This window comes from Nelumbo lutea, chromosome 1 (genome assembly GCF_056320005.1).
Source record: "Nelumbo lutea isolate HS-2025 chromosome 1, American lotus-T2T, whole genome shotgun sequence".
Taxonomy (NCBI): domain Eukaryota; kingdom Viridiplantae; phylum Streptophyta; class Magnoliopsida; order Proteales; family Nelumbonaceae; genus Nelumbo; species Nelumbo lutea.
In genome coordinates, this window is record NC_142684.1 from 35,121,860 (window position 1) to 35,140,693 (window position 18,834).

General features: G+C 38.1%; 1 protein-coding gene across 1 annotated transcript in view; it reads right to left on the reverse strand.

Annotated features, from left to right (window-relative positions):
- Nucleotides 1-18,834, reverse strand: part of LOC148874249 (transportin-1-like) — an 87,953-nt gene that overhangs the window by 11,243 nt on the left and 57,876 nt on the right. Inside the window, exons 22-23 of the mRNA XM_088960478.1 lie at nucleotides 2,554-2,625; nucleotides 2,340-2,464 (exon numbers count right to left, since the gene is read on the reverse strand). Of these exons, the coding sequence (XP_088816604.1) occupies nucleotides 2,340-2,464; nucleotides 2,554-2,625 (197 nt within the window). The remainder of the gene's footprint in view (nucleotides 1-2,339; nucleotides 2,465-2,553; nucleotides 2,626-18,834) is intronic.

An 18,834-nucleotide genomic window follows, 5' to 3' on the forward strand; every position in this document is an offset into this window, starting at 1 on the left:
GGAAGAAATTACTACACTAGGTTTCTGATCATTGTAGCCATCTCCTATTGCTGCCATTGTACCTTTTCACAGTTGTCTCTAACTTTACTTCTCAGCTACAAGCTGATTGATGTTGTTCACAGTTTGATATTTCAGCCCCTATTGCAGCCTCTAAACACCACTGCTGACTTCACACAATTATGTCCCACATAAGCATCAGTTTACCATTCACTAATCACAAGTAGAGGCCCTCTTACAACCACTCAAGCACCACAACACAGCCAAATCTGCTGCACCCAGTTCAGACTTATTTAACACGCTTAAGAGGGCATTACACAACCACAAGGAGTTCGGCAAGGTCACTGCATTCTACCTTATACCACTCGGCTACTGCCCTACAACAACTTACAGCATTCTACCTTATACCACTCGGCAAGGTCACTGCATTCTACCTTATACCGTATCAAGAGGGCATTACACAACAACTTACAGCAGCCCTACACATTCGGCTACTGCACACACAGCCCTTCCTAGGGCAACAATGAACCTAGTTCTCTAGGTTCTACTCAGTACAACAGCTACTTGTAGGGTTTCTAACCAGAAATATAAGTAACACTAGAAGAAGAGAGAACCGACCTTCCTTTGAGAATATCAATCAACCATTCACTACTGAAGTCACTTTCCTTGTTGAAGAAGGTTATGCACAGCAGAGAGACAAGCTGTACTGTTTCTGACCTAGGGCGAACCAGTTCTCTCCATCGACTGATCAGAAACGAAGGTGAAGAGTCACGAACAGTGCTGAGGTGCTTTACCAACTGACTTAGGTCAGGAGCATTGCTCTGATACCATGTTTTGACTGTTGCTACAGTAGTCCGAACAGGAAGAGGAGAAGAAGAAGAAGAAGAAGAAGAGAATAAGAGAAGAAGAGGAGAAGAAGAAGGGTCTGTCGAAAATCTGATGGTTTACCCATTCAGTCGACCCCCTTAATCTATATTAGGTTCTAATCATAGTTACAAAGACAGAAATGACCTTACTTAAGTGTGGGGCAGAGTAACTCTAATAACACTGCCACATAAGCAAGTTACTTAATAAACAGAAGAAGACTAAACTACCCCTATTCGGCACATCTTAACAACCTTTATACATAAAGCTTCCCATTTCGACCCAAACTTCCAAAGCCACTTTCCCAGAATAGCTTTACTCAGCCCTAATTCTTCTAAACTCTATCAAATCTTACCTTCTCTTTTATTTGACATTACAGAATTGAATCTTTTCTGGTCATATCATCCATGGAGGCTAGAACTTTAAGCAGAGATAGGTAATGGTGGGCATTATTGTCAATACATTCTTTATAACAGTAACTTTGATACCAAGGAAAGATGCTTGCACTTCCAACCAGATCTTTCAAAACTTAAAGGTTGCCATGTAGAAACTAAATAAGCTTCAGCACCAATTGGGAGGCCAAGAAACATCCAAGAGTCACAGCCCCAACTACATGGGACCGGCTATATGAATCCTGTTCCATCTTTCCACTCTATTCAGTACCATATCCGTTGCTAAATTCTGGGCCATTAAACCATTTGCTACTACTTCAAACCATGTCCTCTTTGGTCTGCCCTTTGCTCTTCTAGAACCATAAACTTGTAACGGATCATTCTTCTACTCATGCTGTACATGGAGTCATCTAGACATGACCAAACCATCTTAACTTATGTTTCCTCATTTTTTCACCTATTGAAGCTACTCTTAGGCTCCTTTAAATAAGTTTATTTCAGATTCTGTCCTTTCTAGTTTATTAAAAAACAGTGAACGATTTTTTATTTACAGCTTTTCATTAAATGCCTAAAATTATAGCCAAATGGGAGATAACAATAGCAACTTGCCCCTTTCCCTGAAAGAAGAGCAATGCAACTATAAAAAAAATGCATCTGTTGAAGGAAAACCGAAGCCACGCTGAAGATATCAAACACTCAAATCTAGGAGCAACTGAAGGGAAAACATTTTCTTTTTGATAAATAAGGGAAAACAAATTTTCCTGAACTGAAACTATGGAGGATGTATACATTATTACTCAATACCTCCAATTTAAAGACATTAACCCTTGAGGGAAATGAAACCCCCATATGATTTAAAGTGTCATAAGAATGGTTGAAACCAAATACATCCACTAATGTCCTCAGTAAATATCTAAAAGATCAATCTAACAAGTACATAGGTTCATATGGTACTTGGAAACACTGAAATCACAAACTACTCCTGGATAATTTACTGTATGCTTATTTTTGCTGACAGATAATGCAATCAAAACCAGTTACATCTACTGGAAAGGACTATGAAAGAAGAAAAGAGACATATCATACATGGATAAAGCAGTACACCATGATTGCATGAAATGCTCCATATGAGGTGATACAAGTTCTGGGCAGACCCATGCAAGCCTCCCAAGAGTGATGGCACTATTTTCTATGAGTGATTTGTTAAGCCCCTGTTCAGAATCAATAACAATGAGTTGTTAATAGAACTCCAGGAAAAAAAAGGAAACTTTAGCTTATGCACAAGTAGTAAAGAAATTACCTCAGCATGTTGAAGGATTGGAACTAGGCATTGAATAACTCTTAGCACAATAGGAGATATTTCTTGGTGAACCTGGAATTTGGATGCAAGGAACAAACTTAAGACTATTACTTGGTTATACCTATAAAACTACATAATTGACCACATGCACATGGTTAAACTTAAGGTTACAGAAATAAAATCGAAAGCACCATAACATGGACATATCAAAGTAGATGTTAAAATCGTGAGCATGGGACTATCAGCAAATTACTAAAAGCTCTTCATGCTACAATAGCAACTGCATTATGCTTTAAAAGATTATAATATAAAGGATAAGACCACGCAAATCCATGTTTTGGCATTACAAGCAACAAAATGGAAATTGTAAATATTTAATTCTAGAACCTAGATATAGATGTATACTAAATCATAACCAAATTGCAACAGAATGTTTACATCATGCTTGTGTTTAAATTACAGCATATTTTGCTTGTTGCCATATAAAATATAGCTAAAGACACAAAAACATAAAACTCATATTCACTCTTTTCTAGTAATGGCTTACCTGTGTGTCATACTCAAGGTTCAAAGTATCGACACCTATCAGCCGATATGTATCATTCCGGGACCCCTCCAATACACCCCTACAGTGGGTGTATCGGAGGTCTGACCGGTTCAGGGGGTAGAGGAGACCTAAACCAGCCCCCCTGAACCGGTTGCCAAAAATAAAAATAAAAAAAGCCTGAAACGCTGTATTGATTCGCCCGATACGCCCATACTGGCGTATCAGGCGTATCGATATTTTGAACCTTGGTCATACTATCCACTGATAAATAATGCAAATTCACAACCTGTAAACAATGCAGAAATTGATCAATAGAAACTACCAATATAAAAAAACAATTTCACAAATCAATTAATCTCAAGGAAGATCAGCAGTTTCTTTTGATCATATTTCCCTTGTCTCTAATTTACTGTGTCTATGTCTAAATCCATTACTGTTGAAACTAGGCTATAGAAAAAGAAAATCCATGCTCATATCTCAGCCACACATAGGATCTCACTTCTCTTCCTCCTAAGAAGTGTTTTGTTGGTTGCAGGTAGGTCTATAAAGTGAAATACCTACCTGATGGCAGTCTTGAGCTACACAAAGACATATGTTGTGGATTACCTTGAGACTTTCTCTCTTATTGAATTTGTAATTAGTCTATTGATCCAATTCATGCAAAACCCTTAAGTGCCTCACTGGAACCAGTTATAAGGGTGTTGATTTCAAGAGTGGCCAAAACATGAACCTACAAGAATGGACTTGAAGTGAGAAGCAATACCAATGTAGACTGGGTTCAGTCATCATTAATAGATGATTACCAATTGGTTGTTTGTTTGTCGCACATTCTCAGGAGGTAATTTGATGACATGGAAGAATAAGAAGCAAAGTGGTGGCTGCTAAAGGTGCAAAAGTATAGAACTATGGCTTATACCACATGTGAGTTTATGTGGATAATATATCTACTAAGTGAGCTTGGGATCCATATCACAAATCTTTTTTTGATAAATACTAGAAATTCTATTAAAGATCAATTAGTATACACATTGTTATCTTCCCACAAAGATGCGCAAGTTGCAGCCTTAAAACAACCCAAACATATTACAATTGATATTACATTACTTGCAGCCTCAAAACAACCCACAAAGAGGCGCTAGGTGCAGCCTCAAAAGTACACATTACTTGTAATTGTCTTTACATTACTAATCTATGATAATTTTAGTTTGTCCCAAGTAAGAGAAGAATAAAGTTCTCTTCCCATCTTGCAATATCTCTATTTTTCTATTCATAACTATATCTTGGCCTATGAGTCCTTTTCTCCTACAGTCTTCTTTTGTTATATGGCTTCTATTCATATACCATTACATTCTATTTAGTGTGATATCCATTGATAATTATGGGCCTTCATAAGTAGACCCAATTATGATACTCTACACAGTAAATAAGAACTCAACTTAATAACCAATTATCATAACACAATTCAAGAATTATCCCTATAATTTTAGTATTTCATGAATGTAATTTCTTCTAAAACAACCATCCCCAAGAAAGAAAGAAATTCCAACTCTGCATGAATATTCTTTTGCCAAAACATTTCAGCAACTCCATGAGCCATGGTATTCAGCCTCAGCACTAAACTGGTCCACCACTGTTTACTTACTCTTCCACATCACCAAGTTTCCTCCAACCAAAGTTTTATAATGCAAAGGCATGACACGAGGCATTCCACTACCTAGAGGCATGAGGTGTAGTCCAGAACAGAGACATAAGCCTCCCAAACACAAGGAGGCCTAAGCCTCCTTAAAAGGAGGGGGATGAGGAAGATAGAGAAGGGGGAGGACTTTTTTTGATAAAGATGTTTTATATTAAGAATGAAGATGCATAACACTAGCTGAAAGGAGGGCTCTGTGAGGTCCATGAGGCATACACCTCTAGCACACCACATGCAGAAGGCATATGCCTCAAAGGCATCAACACCTCTGGCATATGCCTCAAGGTGTTTGGGGGATGCCTCGCTTGGAGACACACACCTCCCAAGCCTTTTAAAACACTGCCTCCAACAAAGGTACAATAACTACCAGTGGACCCCATATCATCAATGGATCTAGCCCAATCTGCATCTATATAGGCCTCCACTCTTAAATATCCATGTTTAGAAAACAAGATGTCTCGTCCAGGATGTTTATTTAGAAATTTGAGCACACATTCAGCTGCAAAAAGATGTATAGTCCTTAGAGCATGCATATACTAGCTAAGAACTTCCACAACATAGGCAATGTAGGCCTAGTTATAGGTAAGTATAGGAACCTACCAACAAGTTTCTGAAACTGCTTAGCATTAGGGAGAATCTCACCCTTGTTGTCCCCAAAACTGTGATTAGCCTCAATAGGAGTAATGGATGGTTTGCTTCCAGCTTTCCAATGTCTTGAAGAAGATCTAGTATGTAAGTTGGACTTGGAAAAGGCTTATGACTTGGTGGACTGGGAATTTTTGAGGAAAGTTTTGATCAAATTTGGGTTTGGTGTTAGATGGTGCAATTGGATCATGGGTTGTGTCCGGAATTGTCATTATTCAGTGCTAGTGAATGGGACAGTGGTAGAGTTCTTTCCAGCCAGTAGGGGTATAAGACAAGGAGACCCTCTTTCTCCTTTCTTATTCATACTAATTGCAGAGGTCCTGGGGAAATTAATTCATAGAGCAGACTCAAGGGGTCTCATTAGAGGTTGGAGAGTCGGGAGGACGGAAACCCCCCTCACTCACTCACTTTTTGCTGATGACACAATTATGTTCTGTGAATGTGGCAATGTGAGCTTTATCAAGAACTTGAAGTTGGTGATACAACTGTTTGAGAAAATGTCTAACTTGAAGGTGAACTTTGGGAAAAGTTGTGTAGCGGGGGTGAATATGGAAGAGGGAGAGATCGGGGAGAGTGCAGAAGTGTTGGGGTGTGAAGTGTTAGGGTGACCATTGAATTACTTAGGGTTACCATTAGGTGACAACCTGAGGGAGAGCTTTTGGAACCCGGTGGTGGAAAGGTTTGAAAAAAGATTGGTCTCTTGGAAAAAGAATTACCTCTCTCTTGGTGGAAGAGTTACACTAATTAAGGCCATGCTTGCTAATTTACCCATCTACTTCTTGTTTGTGTTCAAAATCCCAGTGAAGGTATCTAATAGGTTGGAGAAGTTGATGAGAGATTTCTTGTGGGAGCTAGGAGAGGAGAAGAGGGATCATAGAGTCAACTGGGAGGTAATGTCCAGGAGTAAAATTTGTGGTGGTATGGGGCTCGGGAATGTTAGAAGAAGGAATATGGCTCTTCTAGGGAAGTGGTTGTGGAGGTTCCCCTTGGAGAAGGAGAAGCTATGGGCTAGAATAGTGGCAAGTATACATGGGCTGGAGCACAATGGTTGGGATGCTAGAATCAAAGCTAGGACCACAAGCTTTTCTCCTTGGAAAGCCATTCACGATCTGCATCCAGTATTCTCCCCTAATATCAGGTATGATCTGAATTCTGGTAACTCCATAAAATTCTGGGAACAAACTTGGGTGGGGAATGCCCCTCTAAGGGATCAGTTTCCTTCTTTGTATGCTCTATTTGATCTTAAAAATGAGCCGGTTTCATCCTTCATTACCCCGTCCTCTTCCAATTATGGGCTTGGGTGGAATTTGGGTCTTAGAAGGGCCTTGAGGGATTCAAACTTTGCTAATATTTCGAGCCTTCTTGAACTTCTTGATAACGTTGCCTTAGACCCCACAAGGGTGGACTCTAGAATTTGGACCCCAACACCCGCTGGCTTCTTTTCTTGTGCTTCCCTTTTCAAAGTCCTAAGCCAGTCCACCAGTCCTGTAACCCCGTTTCCCTGTTGATGAGGTTTGGTGTAGAGAAATCCCTCCTAGGGTTGGTAGCTTTTGTTGGGAAGCCTATCTGGAAAGACTGGTGATCTACTCCAAAAGAAGCAACCCAATACTTGCTTGTCACCCCACTGGTGGGTTCTATGTAAAGCGGATGGGGAAACTAGTTTTCACCTACTGGTATCTTGCCATTTTGCGAGGTCAATTTGGGAATGGGCTTTTTCCCTCTTTGAGTGTAGATGGAACCCTCCATCAGATCTGCAGGGCCTTTTTTCTCCTTTTGTCTTCAGGTGGTGTAGGAAAAGGGGAAGGATTATGTGGAGAGGTCTGAGGGCTGCAGTATGTTGGACAATATGGGAAGAAAGAAACTTCAGGATATTCTCATATGCTGAGAGAGGGGTGGAAGAACTAAAGGCTATCATTCATTTTAAGGATGTATAGTGGCTGAAATCTTTGGAACTATTCACAGGTTACACAGTGGATGACATGTTGAGGAAGTGGGGTGAAATAGCAAAATGCATACAGACCAAGTCGGTAATGAATGTGTCTTGGACACCTCCACCTATTGGGTTCATGAAATTAAATTTTGATGGGAGTGGTAGAGGGAACCCTGGACAATCAGGGATTGAGGGTGTCTTTAGGGATAAGAATGGGGTCGTTTTTGCCTTGTTCTCAGGCCCAATTGGAGTGGGTGACTCCCTTAGAGCTGAGATCTTTGCAGTTATGGAAGGAGTCCAGAAAGCCAAGGAGATGAACATGAGAAAACTCTTAATTGAAGGGGATTCGGAAGTGGTGATAGGGTGGCTGAATGCAGACAACAAAGGAGGAAATTTAAATGGCTGGTGCGGGAGATGGAAGTTAAAATGTGTTGGGTCAAAAGATCAACCAATCCTCTAGCTGATGGTTTAGCTAAACAAGGGGCAAAAAGAGATTCAATGTTTTGGGCTAAGTTGTAACTTTTTGTCTCTACCTATTCTTTTGTTTTCTTGATTGTACTTGGAAAATAAGTGTGTTTGTCTTCCTTATGTAACTTCTTTGGTGAATTAATGAAATTGCTATTGATAAAAAAAAATGAGGCCCTTTATTGGATTTGGCAACTTCAATCCCTAGAAAGTATTTCAATGGGCCTAGGTCTTTAACTTCAAACAATAGCCCTAGAAACTCCTTCAACTTTTGGATCTTCGATTCCCAATTGCCAATGCTGACAGTGTCATCCACTTGAACAATCAAGGCTGTTATTGTATTGTTGAGTTGGGCCTAGTTGTTTTTATTCTTATTTTAAGTTATTTAGTTAGGAAGTTGTTGGGCTTTAGGCCCATTAGTTTATGTTTTTAAGTTGTGACTGTTCAGCTACAATAGTAGCCGCCCTACTAAGGGCATCCTTATAATATCTCATCTGTTAAGTTAAGTATAAATTATAATGAGGGGTTGGCAGCTAGGCTTTATCTAAGAATCTTGGTTGACTTCCTCCTCTTTTCTTCTCTACTGCTGAAATCTTCATCTTCCTCCTCTTTCCCTTCACAAGAAAATCAACTAAATCTGCAATCAGTGATTTCTACTTGGTATCAGAGCAGGTCGAAGGTTCCTTGAGTTGTTTTCTCACGCAGCCCTAGATCGGCCGATTGTATGGTGATTTAAGAGGCTGATCGAAGATCTCAGGTAAGCCCATTTTTTGGATTTTTTGGTGGATCTGTTTGCCTTGTAGCTAGTCTAAGGATTCTCATCAAAATCAGGAAAAACTGGAGAAAGGGGAAGAATCTTGTTTTTGTTGGAATCTTCAAATTTGACCTAGAAAGTGGGGCCCTAATTTTTTAGGGTTCCTTGCAGTTTTCTGTAAGGGGCGGTTCAAGTCCTGCCTGATTTGGAGGCTTCTAGAGAGAGTGGTTGCCTCTTTTCTCTCTTCTCATGTCCCGCAGAAAAGGAATCTTTTGTGGGAAGACAGTCTAGGACACCAGAAACGTGTTGTTGGTTCTAGAAATGTTTCGTTTGATCTTCTTGCATATTTCAGTTATTTTCTTTACACATTTTGAGAAGCATGGAGGGTCACGGAGTTGAAAAAAAGCCCGGGAGTGAAATTGGACCAGTGGAAGGAGGTGTTGGAGACCTTTTCGGGGCTGGGACCATTACTACAGTTAGGTTGGATGGTGCAAATTAGAATGGTCACAATCTGCAAAGATGGCCATTAGTGCTCGTGGGAAATTAGGGTATATCACTGGTGAAGAAGTGAAACCCAAAAGTAGCAACTCTCGGTGGATACAGGAGAATTGTATGGTGATGACTTGGTTGCGTAATTCCATGTTGCCCCATATAAGTAAAAAATTTTTATGGGCAAATACAACTAAGGAAATATGGGATGGGGTTGTAGAAAGCTATTCACAGAGGGAGAATGTTGCTAGGGCTTATCAGTTGAGAAATCATATTATTTCTAGGAGACAAGGAGATAGACCTGTTGCAGCCTATTTTTTAGCCCTTAAAACCCCATGGCAAGAGATTGACCATTTAGAGACATTTGCTTGGGAAACTACTAAGGATGCAGCTACCTATCAGAAACATCTAGAGAAGTAAAGGGTGTTTGAATTTCTTGTTGGCCTTAATCTTGAGTATGATATTTCAAGACAGCATCTTCTTTCTAGGGACAGTGTTACCCTCTCCCAGGCATATGCCTTTGTGTCAGGGGAGGAGAGCAAGAGAGATGTGATGATGAAAAATCTTGTTTCTAATCAGTCTACCATGGTGAGTATTGTGAAACCTAAACAAAGTGGAGATCGGGGTGGCAATGAAATCAAGAAGGAAGATAAAAGAGATTTGATCTGTGACTACTGTAAGACACGAGATACTTGCTGGAAACTTCACCCACATCTTGTGCCGACTAGACTGAAAAATAAGAAGGGAAATGCTCACATGGTAGTTACTTGTGACATTCCGGCCCCTCCTACTAATAGCTACTCTGGAGTCTATTACAACTGCTGAAGTAAGGGCCGAACTTGAGAGGTATGGGCAACTTCTGAACCAACTGAATACAGGCAGTTCCAGTACAGCAGCAAGCGGACAACAAGGTACAGGTGGTACTAGTGGAGTCCACTCTACTTCCTTTGCTCACACAGGTAATTCACACGTCACTGCAAATTATGTTTCTACTTCGGGCAAGGAGGGACTTCCATGGATTATAGATTTTGGAGCCTCAAAGCACATGACTCACAACTCTACTATTTTTTTCTTCTTACCAGCTTTGTTTAGGCAGAGATAGGGTCTCCACAGCTGATGGATCCCATGTTCCCATTGCTGGGAAGGGATCTGTCAAGATTAGTGGTTCTATTTCTCTACCCTCTCTCCTTCATGTCCCCAGATTGAACACTAATTTGTTATCTATTAGTAGTTTGATTAAGAACTTGAACTGCTCAGTAATTTTTTCTCCTAGTCATTGTATTTTGCAGGATCTAGATTCAAAGAGGACGATTGGGAGTGGTCGTGAAGTGAATGGGATCTACCTCCTGGATGTGCTTCCTCCTCGTCAAAGTCATCATGTCGACAAGGATAGTGAGTCAGGATCTGTGGGTCAAATTATGCTTTGGCATAATTGTTTGGGTCATTTACCTTTTTCTTCTTTGAGTCTTTTGTTTTAAAAACTTTTTGAGTCTGTTGTTTGTCAAGTCTAGAGTGTGAAGGTTGTCAACTTGGAAAGCATTGTAGACATTCATTTAAACCTAGTAATAAAAGGAGTTCTTCTTTTGATGTTATTCATTCTGATGTGTGGGGACCTTACCATGTTCCTTCTATGAGAAGTTATCGATATTTTCTCTTATTTGTGGATCATTTCTCACGATACTCTTGGATTTACCTGATGAGATCCCACGATGAAGTACCATCCTCGATGAGGCAATTTCATCAGATGGTACTAACATAGTTTGGAACAGGAATAAAGGTGTTCAGATCAAACAATGCCAGGGAATATTTTGAAAAACACCTTGCCTCATATCTGTTAGAATATGGTGTTGTCCATCAGAGCAGTTGTCCCTACAATCCACATCAGAATGGTGTTGGAGAAAGGAAGAACAGACACATTGTTGAGATTGTGAGAAGCATGATGATCACATCTACAGTTCCAATTCGGTTTTGGGGTGATGCAGTTCTCACAGCAGTATATCTGATTAACAAGGTGCCCTCTCGTATACTTGGACTCAACACCCCATTCAGTCTTTTTTTTTCCTGAGGGGGGAGATGTTTCATATTCCTCTTAGGGCGTTTGGGTGTGTCTGCTTTGCACATATCCTGGTCCTCACCGCTCAAAGCTTGATCCCAAGGCAAAGAAATGTGTCTTCCTTGGATATGCAGAAAATCAGAAAGGGTACTACTGCTATGATCCAGTCTCTGGGAGATGGTATGTTACCATGGATGTCACCTTTTTTGAATCCACATACTTCTCAAAGAATCCTTCTCAGGGGGAGTGTTTTGGGGAAGTGAGTCAGTAGTCTATTCCTCTCCCAGTTTCAGTCCCTATGTCTACTCCTGTGCTTGACCCTCCTGTGTCACCTATCTTACCACCTCCTGTGTCTACTCCTGTGCTTGACCCTCCTATGTCACCTATCTTACCACCTCCTGTGTCACATACCTTACCACCTCCTTTGCGTCCTACTTCTCAGCATTACTTACGATAGAGACTTCACAAGGAGGTTGATTCCACTACAGCAAAACTCACATCACTTCCTGTCTGTTCCTTGGAGACTCCAGATTCAGCTAACATGGATTCAGGTATTCCTCTTGGTCCTGCTACTGCTTCAGTTCCCATTGATTCTACTAATCCTATTACAGATAACCTCGATCTTCCTATTGCTCTCAGAAAAGGGAAGAGAAAGTGTACTGCTCATTGTATTTCACAGTACTTATACTACAGTGGACTTTCTCCTTCCTACCGTGCCTTTCTTTCCTCCCTTGATGTTGTGTCTATACCCAAGGGTGTTAGTGAGGCTCTCTCCAAACCTGAGTGGAAGACAACTATGCAGGAAGAGATGGCAGCTTTGATTAAGAATCAGACATGGGACATTGTGGATCTACAAAAGGTAAAGGAGACAATTGGATGCAGATGGATTTACATGGTAAAATATAAGGCAGATGGAAGTATAGAAAGGCACAAGGCAAGACTTGTTGCAAAAGGGTACACACAGACCAATGGCATTGATTACTTAGATACCTTTGCACCAGTTGCAAAGATGACATCTGTTTGGATACTTCTTTCTCTTGATGCCTCATACTATTGGCCCTTGTTTCAACTTGATGTGAAGAAAGCTTTCCTAAATGGGGACCTGCAAGAGGAAGTGTCTATGGATCTTCTTGCTGGCTTCTATAATGATGTTGAAAAGGGAAAGGTATGCAAGCTTAAGAAGTCACTTTATGGCTTGAAACAATCTCCCAAAGCATGGTTTGATAGATTCAGAAAGGCCTTAATTGCTTTTGGCTACACTCAGACTCAATCTGATCATACCTTGTTTGTGAAGCGAAGGAGATCTTTGGTGTCAGTCCTAATTGTTTATGTGGATGATATTGTTGTCACGGGGAATGACCTAAGTGAGATTAATTGTCTAAAAAGGAATCTACATAAAGAATTTGAAATTAAGGATCTTGGAGAACTAAGATACTTCTTAGGCATTGAAGTTGCATGATCGAAACATGAAATTTTTATCTCTCAAAGTATGTCTTCGATCTTCTTCAAGAGACAAGGAAGCTTGGAACGAAGGCAATCAGTACCCCTATTGATCAAAACCATAGAATCAATGCATCAAAAGGTGAGCAAATAAGGAACATTGGGAGATATCAGAGACTTGTGGGTCGGCCGCTATACTTGTGTATGACAAGACCAGACATTTCTTATGCACTAAGTGTGGTAAGTCGATGCACACATGCTCCACGAGTCCAGCATTGGGAGGCAGTTGACATGATTCTTGCTTATCTGAAGGGACACCCGTGCAGAGGTATATTGTTTACTGGTCATGGACAGTTGAAACTAGAGGCTTATACATATGCAGATTGGACAGGATGCCTTGATGATAGGAGATCAACTTCAAGAGTGTGCACCCTTGTTGGGGGTAACCTTGTCTCGTGGAAGAGTAAGAAACAAACAGTGGTGGCAAGATGAAGTATTGAAGCTAAATACAGGGCCATGGCATGTGGAGTTTCAGAACTTCTCTGGAACCGTTCCCTATTAGAAGAAATTGGTGAACAGGCAGAAGAACCTATGATGTTGTATTGTGATAACCAGGCAGCAATTAACATTGCCCATAACCCAGTCCAGCATGACCGAAATAAGCACATTGGAAGTGGATAGACATTTTATCAGAGAAAGATTGACTTCTGGAGAAGTTTGTCTTCCATACATTGCTTCTAATCTGCAACTCGCTGATGTTCTCACAAAAGGTGTTGCAAAGAACAAGCTGGAGCATGATCTACGCAAGTTGGGAATGTGTGACATTTACTCCCAACTTGAGGGGGAGTGTTGAGTTGGGCCTAGTTGTTTTTATTCTTATTTTAAATTATTTAGTTAGGAAGTTGTTGGGCTTTAGGCCCATTAGTTTATGTTTTTAAGTTGTGACTGTTCAGCTACATTAGTAGCCGCCCTACTAATGGCATCCTTGTAATATCTCATCCTTTAAGTTAAGTATAAATTATTATAATGAAGGGTTGGCGGCTAGGGTTTATCTAAGAATCCTAGTTGACTTCCTACTCTTTTCTCCTCCTCTTTTCTTTTCTACTGCTGAAATCTTCATCTTCCTCCTCTTTCCCTTCACAAGAAATTCAACTAAATCTGCAATCAGTGATTTCTACTTGTATCTCCATCTCTCTTAACAAAGAGACTATGGTCAACATGGCAATGCTTAAATCCCATTTGCTGAACTACACAATTAAACTTGTCAAACCATGCCCAAAGTTGAACTGCTGAAATCCTTCATTCTCTTTGCCATGGAAGCCTAGAGGCTGAATCATATACACTTCTTCCAAGTCCCCATTGAGAAAAGCATTCCTTATATCTAAATGGTGAGGGCGCCAACCAAAATTAGAAACTTGAGAGATGAGGACCCATATAGATCATCTTAGCAATGGGGGCAAATGTTCCAATTTAATTAACTCAAATGTCTAGGAGTAGCCCTTGTTTACCAACTTGGCTTTACATCTCTTCGCTTGCCCATCAGTCCAATACTTCACAAAAAACACCCACTTACACCCAACAAGTATTTTAAAAGCACAAGGGGCAATTTGTGCCCAAGGCGCAAGGTAAAGCATGCACCTTTTTGAAGAAGGACAAAAAAATGCAAAACAGGGGCAAAAAAAAATGCAGAAAAAAATAAAAACAAGTATATCAAACATTATTAATTAAAAACATAAACTTAAAATTAAAATACATAAACATAACATGTAAAACATGTGCAAATGAAATTTTAAAAATAAAATCAAACATATAAAGGATATTCAAGCATGCAAAACCATCAATCTCTTTAGTGTGATGTAAAACATTTTGCATTCCTGATTCTATAAGTCCATGTTAGGGTCTTAAATTCTTAATTCCTACACTAAAAAATAAAAATACGATTTTATAATTTTAATTACCTTATATTTTATTAGGATAAATTAATGAATAAATTAGCATATAAGGGGTTCTTAGAGCTTTGGTGAGCGAGTGGAGAGCGAAGCAACTAGCCCAGCCACTAGGTTCAAAAAAGAACAAAAAGCACAAAAAATAAAAAGGTGCATGCCTAGGCTGAAGCGCAAGGCACACCAGGTACACGCCTTTTGAAAGTGCTACTCCTGCTGCCTAGGCAAGGCACATACCTTAAAATGTGCCTCACCCGTGCACCTAGGAACGCCTTTCAAACCACTACACCCAATAGTCTCTTTCCCTTCGGAAAGATCCACTAAGTCCCGTGTATCATTCTTACATTGGGCATCAATCTCCTCCAACATGTCCCTTTTCAATTCAGGTGAATACAAAGCATATACAACACTTACAGTGATAGAAACACTAGAAATGGTAGAAAGATAAGTACAGAAAGGAGAAAGTTGGTCAAAAGTGGTATAATTAGCATCAGAATACTTGGTAGTACATGTTTGGATACCTTTACCCAGGGCAATGAAAACATCAAGGTCACAAGGTGTAATACGTGGCTGAGTGGAACACGGACTACTCTTCAGTTCTGCATCATGAGATCCCATCGGTTCAAGTAGCACAACTTCTGGTTGATCCATACTTGGAGGTGTATACTAGTCTTTCTGGCACCAAGTGTAACAGGAGTAGACATAATGGAGTAAGTGCAGGAATGGGTAAGGGAACCTGAATTTGCTCTCCCTCTCCTCAAGTTCATTTTCCTTCTCCCTCTAGGGATAAACAAGGAAGAATGGTTGAGACTCCAAGAAAAAAACACCCATGAATATATAGACACGTTGGGAGATAGGACCATGAGAAAGGAACAAGTTATGAACATAACTACACCCAAAAGTCTAAAGAGGAATCGAGAATAAGGGAGACCAAGGGAACAATGATTTAAAAGGCACGCCTAGGCACTCAGGCAAGGCGCCTCGCCCAGGTCCTAGGTGTAGGCCATTCAAAAGGTGCACGCCTAGTGCGCCTAGACGTGCGCCTAGTGCACATTGCGCCTTAGCCCAGGCGTGCGCCTTTTGAAAATTTGTCACTTTTTCCTTCAAGAACCCCTATTTGGTAATGTTGTCCATTCATTCATCTTAATAAAATATCTTCTTAAAAGCAATTTAAACTATAAAATTAGTATTTTTTGTGTGAAATCTAAGAATTTAAGACCCTAACATGGACTTGTTTGGGTAGGCCTTGAGGGCCATGGCACAAAGATGGCTCGTAGAATTAGGAATGTAATATATCACATTAGCTACTTGATGCAATTGAGAGAAAAAAAAAGAGATTGTGGGTTTTATATGCTTGAAAATGTTTTATATGTTTGATTTCATTTTTAAATTCTCATTTGAATATGCTTTACAAATTATATTTATGTATTTTAATTTTAGATAATAGGTTTTTTAAAACATTTATTTTAAAACTTAAGTTAATATTTTTATTATTATTATGTTTTATAATTTTTTATTTTTCTTGAAATTTTTTGCATTTCTTTTTGAATTTTTTACATTTTTTAAATTGTGCACCTTGCCTCAAAAAGGCGCGCACCTCGCCTTGCGCCTTGTGCCTCGGGCGCAAAATAGCCTTTGTGCCTTTTTTGCGCCTTGCGCTTTTAAAACACTGCAAGGGAAGAAGAGTTGACATAGAGCCCTAAATCGCAAAATCCAACTCAACATCTGGTTAATTAAATATGCAGTAGTAAGAATTGTGTCTCCCCGAAAGCACTTTGGCACAAGCAAATGTAATAGAAGACCTCAAAAAACTTCAATGACATATCTATTCTTTCTGCAACACCATTTTGTTAATGTGTTCCAAGGTAGGATAGTGCTATTATTAGTAAAAAACCTAATTCACATCATCTCTAAAATATCCACATGCACTGTCAGAATAAAATATTCAAATTTCTACATGAAATTGAGTGAAGATCATCTATTAGAAGTCTTGTATTGTTTTCGGCACTTAATCTCAAGAAAAATAAATAAATCCAAGTATACATGGAAAAACCATTGATGAGACTGATGAATTATTTGTGTCCCCCTTTAGCAACACTAGATGTTTGTCAGAGAGGAAATTTGAAAAGGAAAATCAGTTCATTAATTATTTGGCGGAAACGAAGCTCTACAATGTTTACTAGTCTCACATGTTTGTCAATGCAAATAAGACAAAGGCACTAACTTAAACAACTCAACAAATAGGAATTTTAAAGAAGGAAATGAAAGATGACACAAACAATGACATAACAAATCTTGGATGTAACATAATGGCCAATAACCTCGTTCACATAAACGACGGAGTTATTTAACATCAAAGTCATGGTTTAAAATGTCCCTATTTTCCTTAATATTTCCACAACATATTTCCATTTCCTTGGGTAGCGACTTGAAATTTTGCCAACATCAACATATTCCTTAATGAACACTATCAGCACTATGTGGAGTACAAGAGAATTTCAACGACATATTTCCATTTCCACTTCCATGGGTATCAACATGAAATTTAGTTGAACACTACCAGTGTGGAGTGCAAGAGATAGTAATAGTATTATAACATAAGTTGGTAACAATATTGTATATATGTGGTGCAACCATGGTTTCAAATGTCGCTAATGTCGCCCGTCATATGTCGATGTCATGACTCACCGACATGAAAATGGATGGTAATATAAAAATTACATTATGTCAGTCGACATTTCCTATATTTCAGAAATGTAGATCAAATCAGTCCAAATAACCAAAAAAAAATACAGTTTATCCTATTATGTCGACAAGATGTCGACTAATGTACGTTAAAAATATAATATATTAGTATATTATATTAATATAGATTATTCCATTAATAATTTCTATTTAATATTTCAAAAAAATTATAAAAAGAATTAACAAAATATAAAAACAAAAGAATAAATTAATTACATTATAATATAAAACATAAAATATTTTTCAAGTAAAAAAATATTAACTAGTTAGTATTTTTTAAAATATTTATTAAAATCAGAAATGTTTATTAAATTTTATAATAAACCATATTCTACATTTAATATAAAAAATAGAATAAAATTAACAAATTTTATACTAAATCATAATTTATTATAAATTTAGTATAAAGCATAATAAATTCATTAAGTTTTATAAGAAATCAAAATTTATCATAATCTTAATACTACAAAAAGGAGAATCAGTTTATTAAATTTATAATAAAACATAATGCATTATAACTTTAATATTTAAAAAATCAGAATAAATGTATTTCTATTTACTAGTGTGAAATAAATATATTAGAATTTATAATAAATCGGAATTAAAAATAAGAAAAGAAAATATCAGATAACCTTGTAAAAACATCAAAATGCATATAACAAATCAGTAAATCGTCATTCACTAATTTGTTATTGATCTTAGTTTCTTAGCTTTATATAATGGTTGGGAATAAGATAATAGTCTAGAAATATGTATTAATGCTTCTTTTATCATTTTACAAAATATCTTTACATATTTCCACATATTTCATAATATTTCCACAATGTCTCTAATTTTTACAATATTTCCCCTCGACATTTCAGACATTTCCGACATATGTCCTATATTTTGGTAAGCGGCATTTCCATCGACATCGACATTTTAAACCTTGGGTGTAACAATGTTATTGTCCGAGTAACTTGATTACCACTTTGAGCTATCTCAAAATTCATTTAAAACATGAAGTTAAATATTAGTTTTTGTTTGTGTAATAGATTATTTGGTTGATCTATTGTAACCATTTATAATTTCTCTAAGTTTAAATTTTGCTTTAACCCATTCTATCATCAAGCTTTGAATCTTAAGGTTTACAAGGCAACTTCAAAATATATTCATTTTCTATAACCTTAGTTTCTTAGCTTTGTTTAATGATTTGGAACAAGATAGTAATCTAAATAGGTGTGCATATGCTTCTTTTATCATTTCATAAATTATCATTCTATATTTTTCATATTTTACAATGTTTCCACCATATCTATAATTTTTACAACATTTCCATATGATATTCCCAACATTTCCAATATGTTTCTTATATTTGGATGACCAACATTTCCACCAACATACATTTTAAACCTTGATTCAAATCAGCATCATCTTCCAGTAGAAACCATCCACTACACAACTTTTACTAATTGTTTTTCCCCAAGGTGAAATCCCAAAAAACACAAGAATCGGAGAAAAACAATACATAACAATTCAAGGATTTAGTAATGCTACAAATAGAATGAAAATTTATAGGAAGTTTAAGAACATGTAAT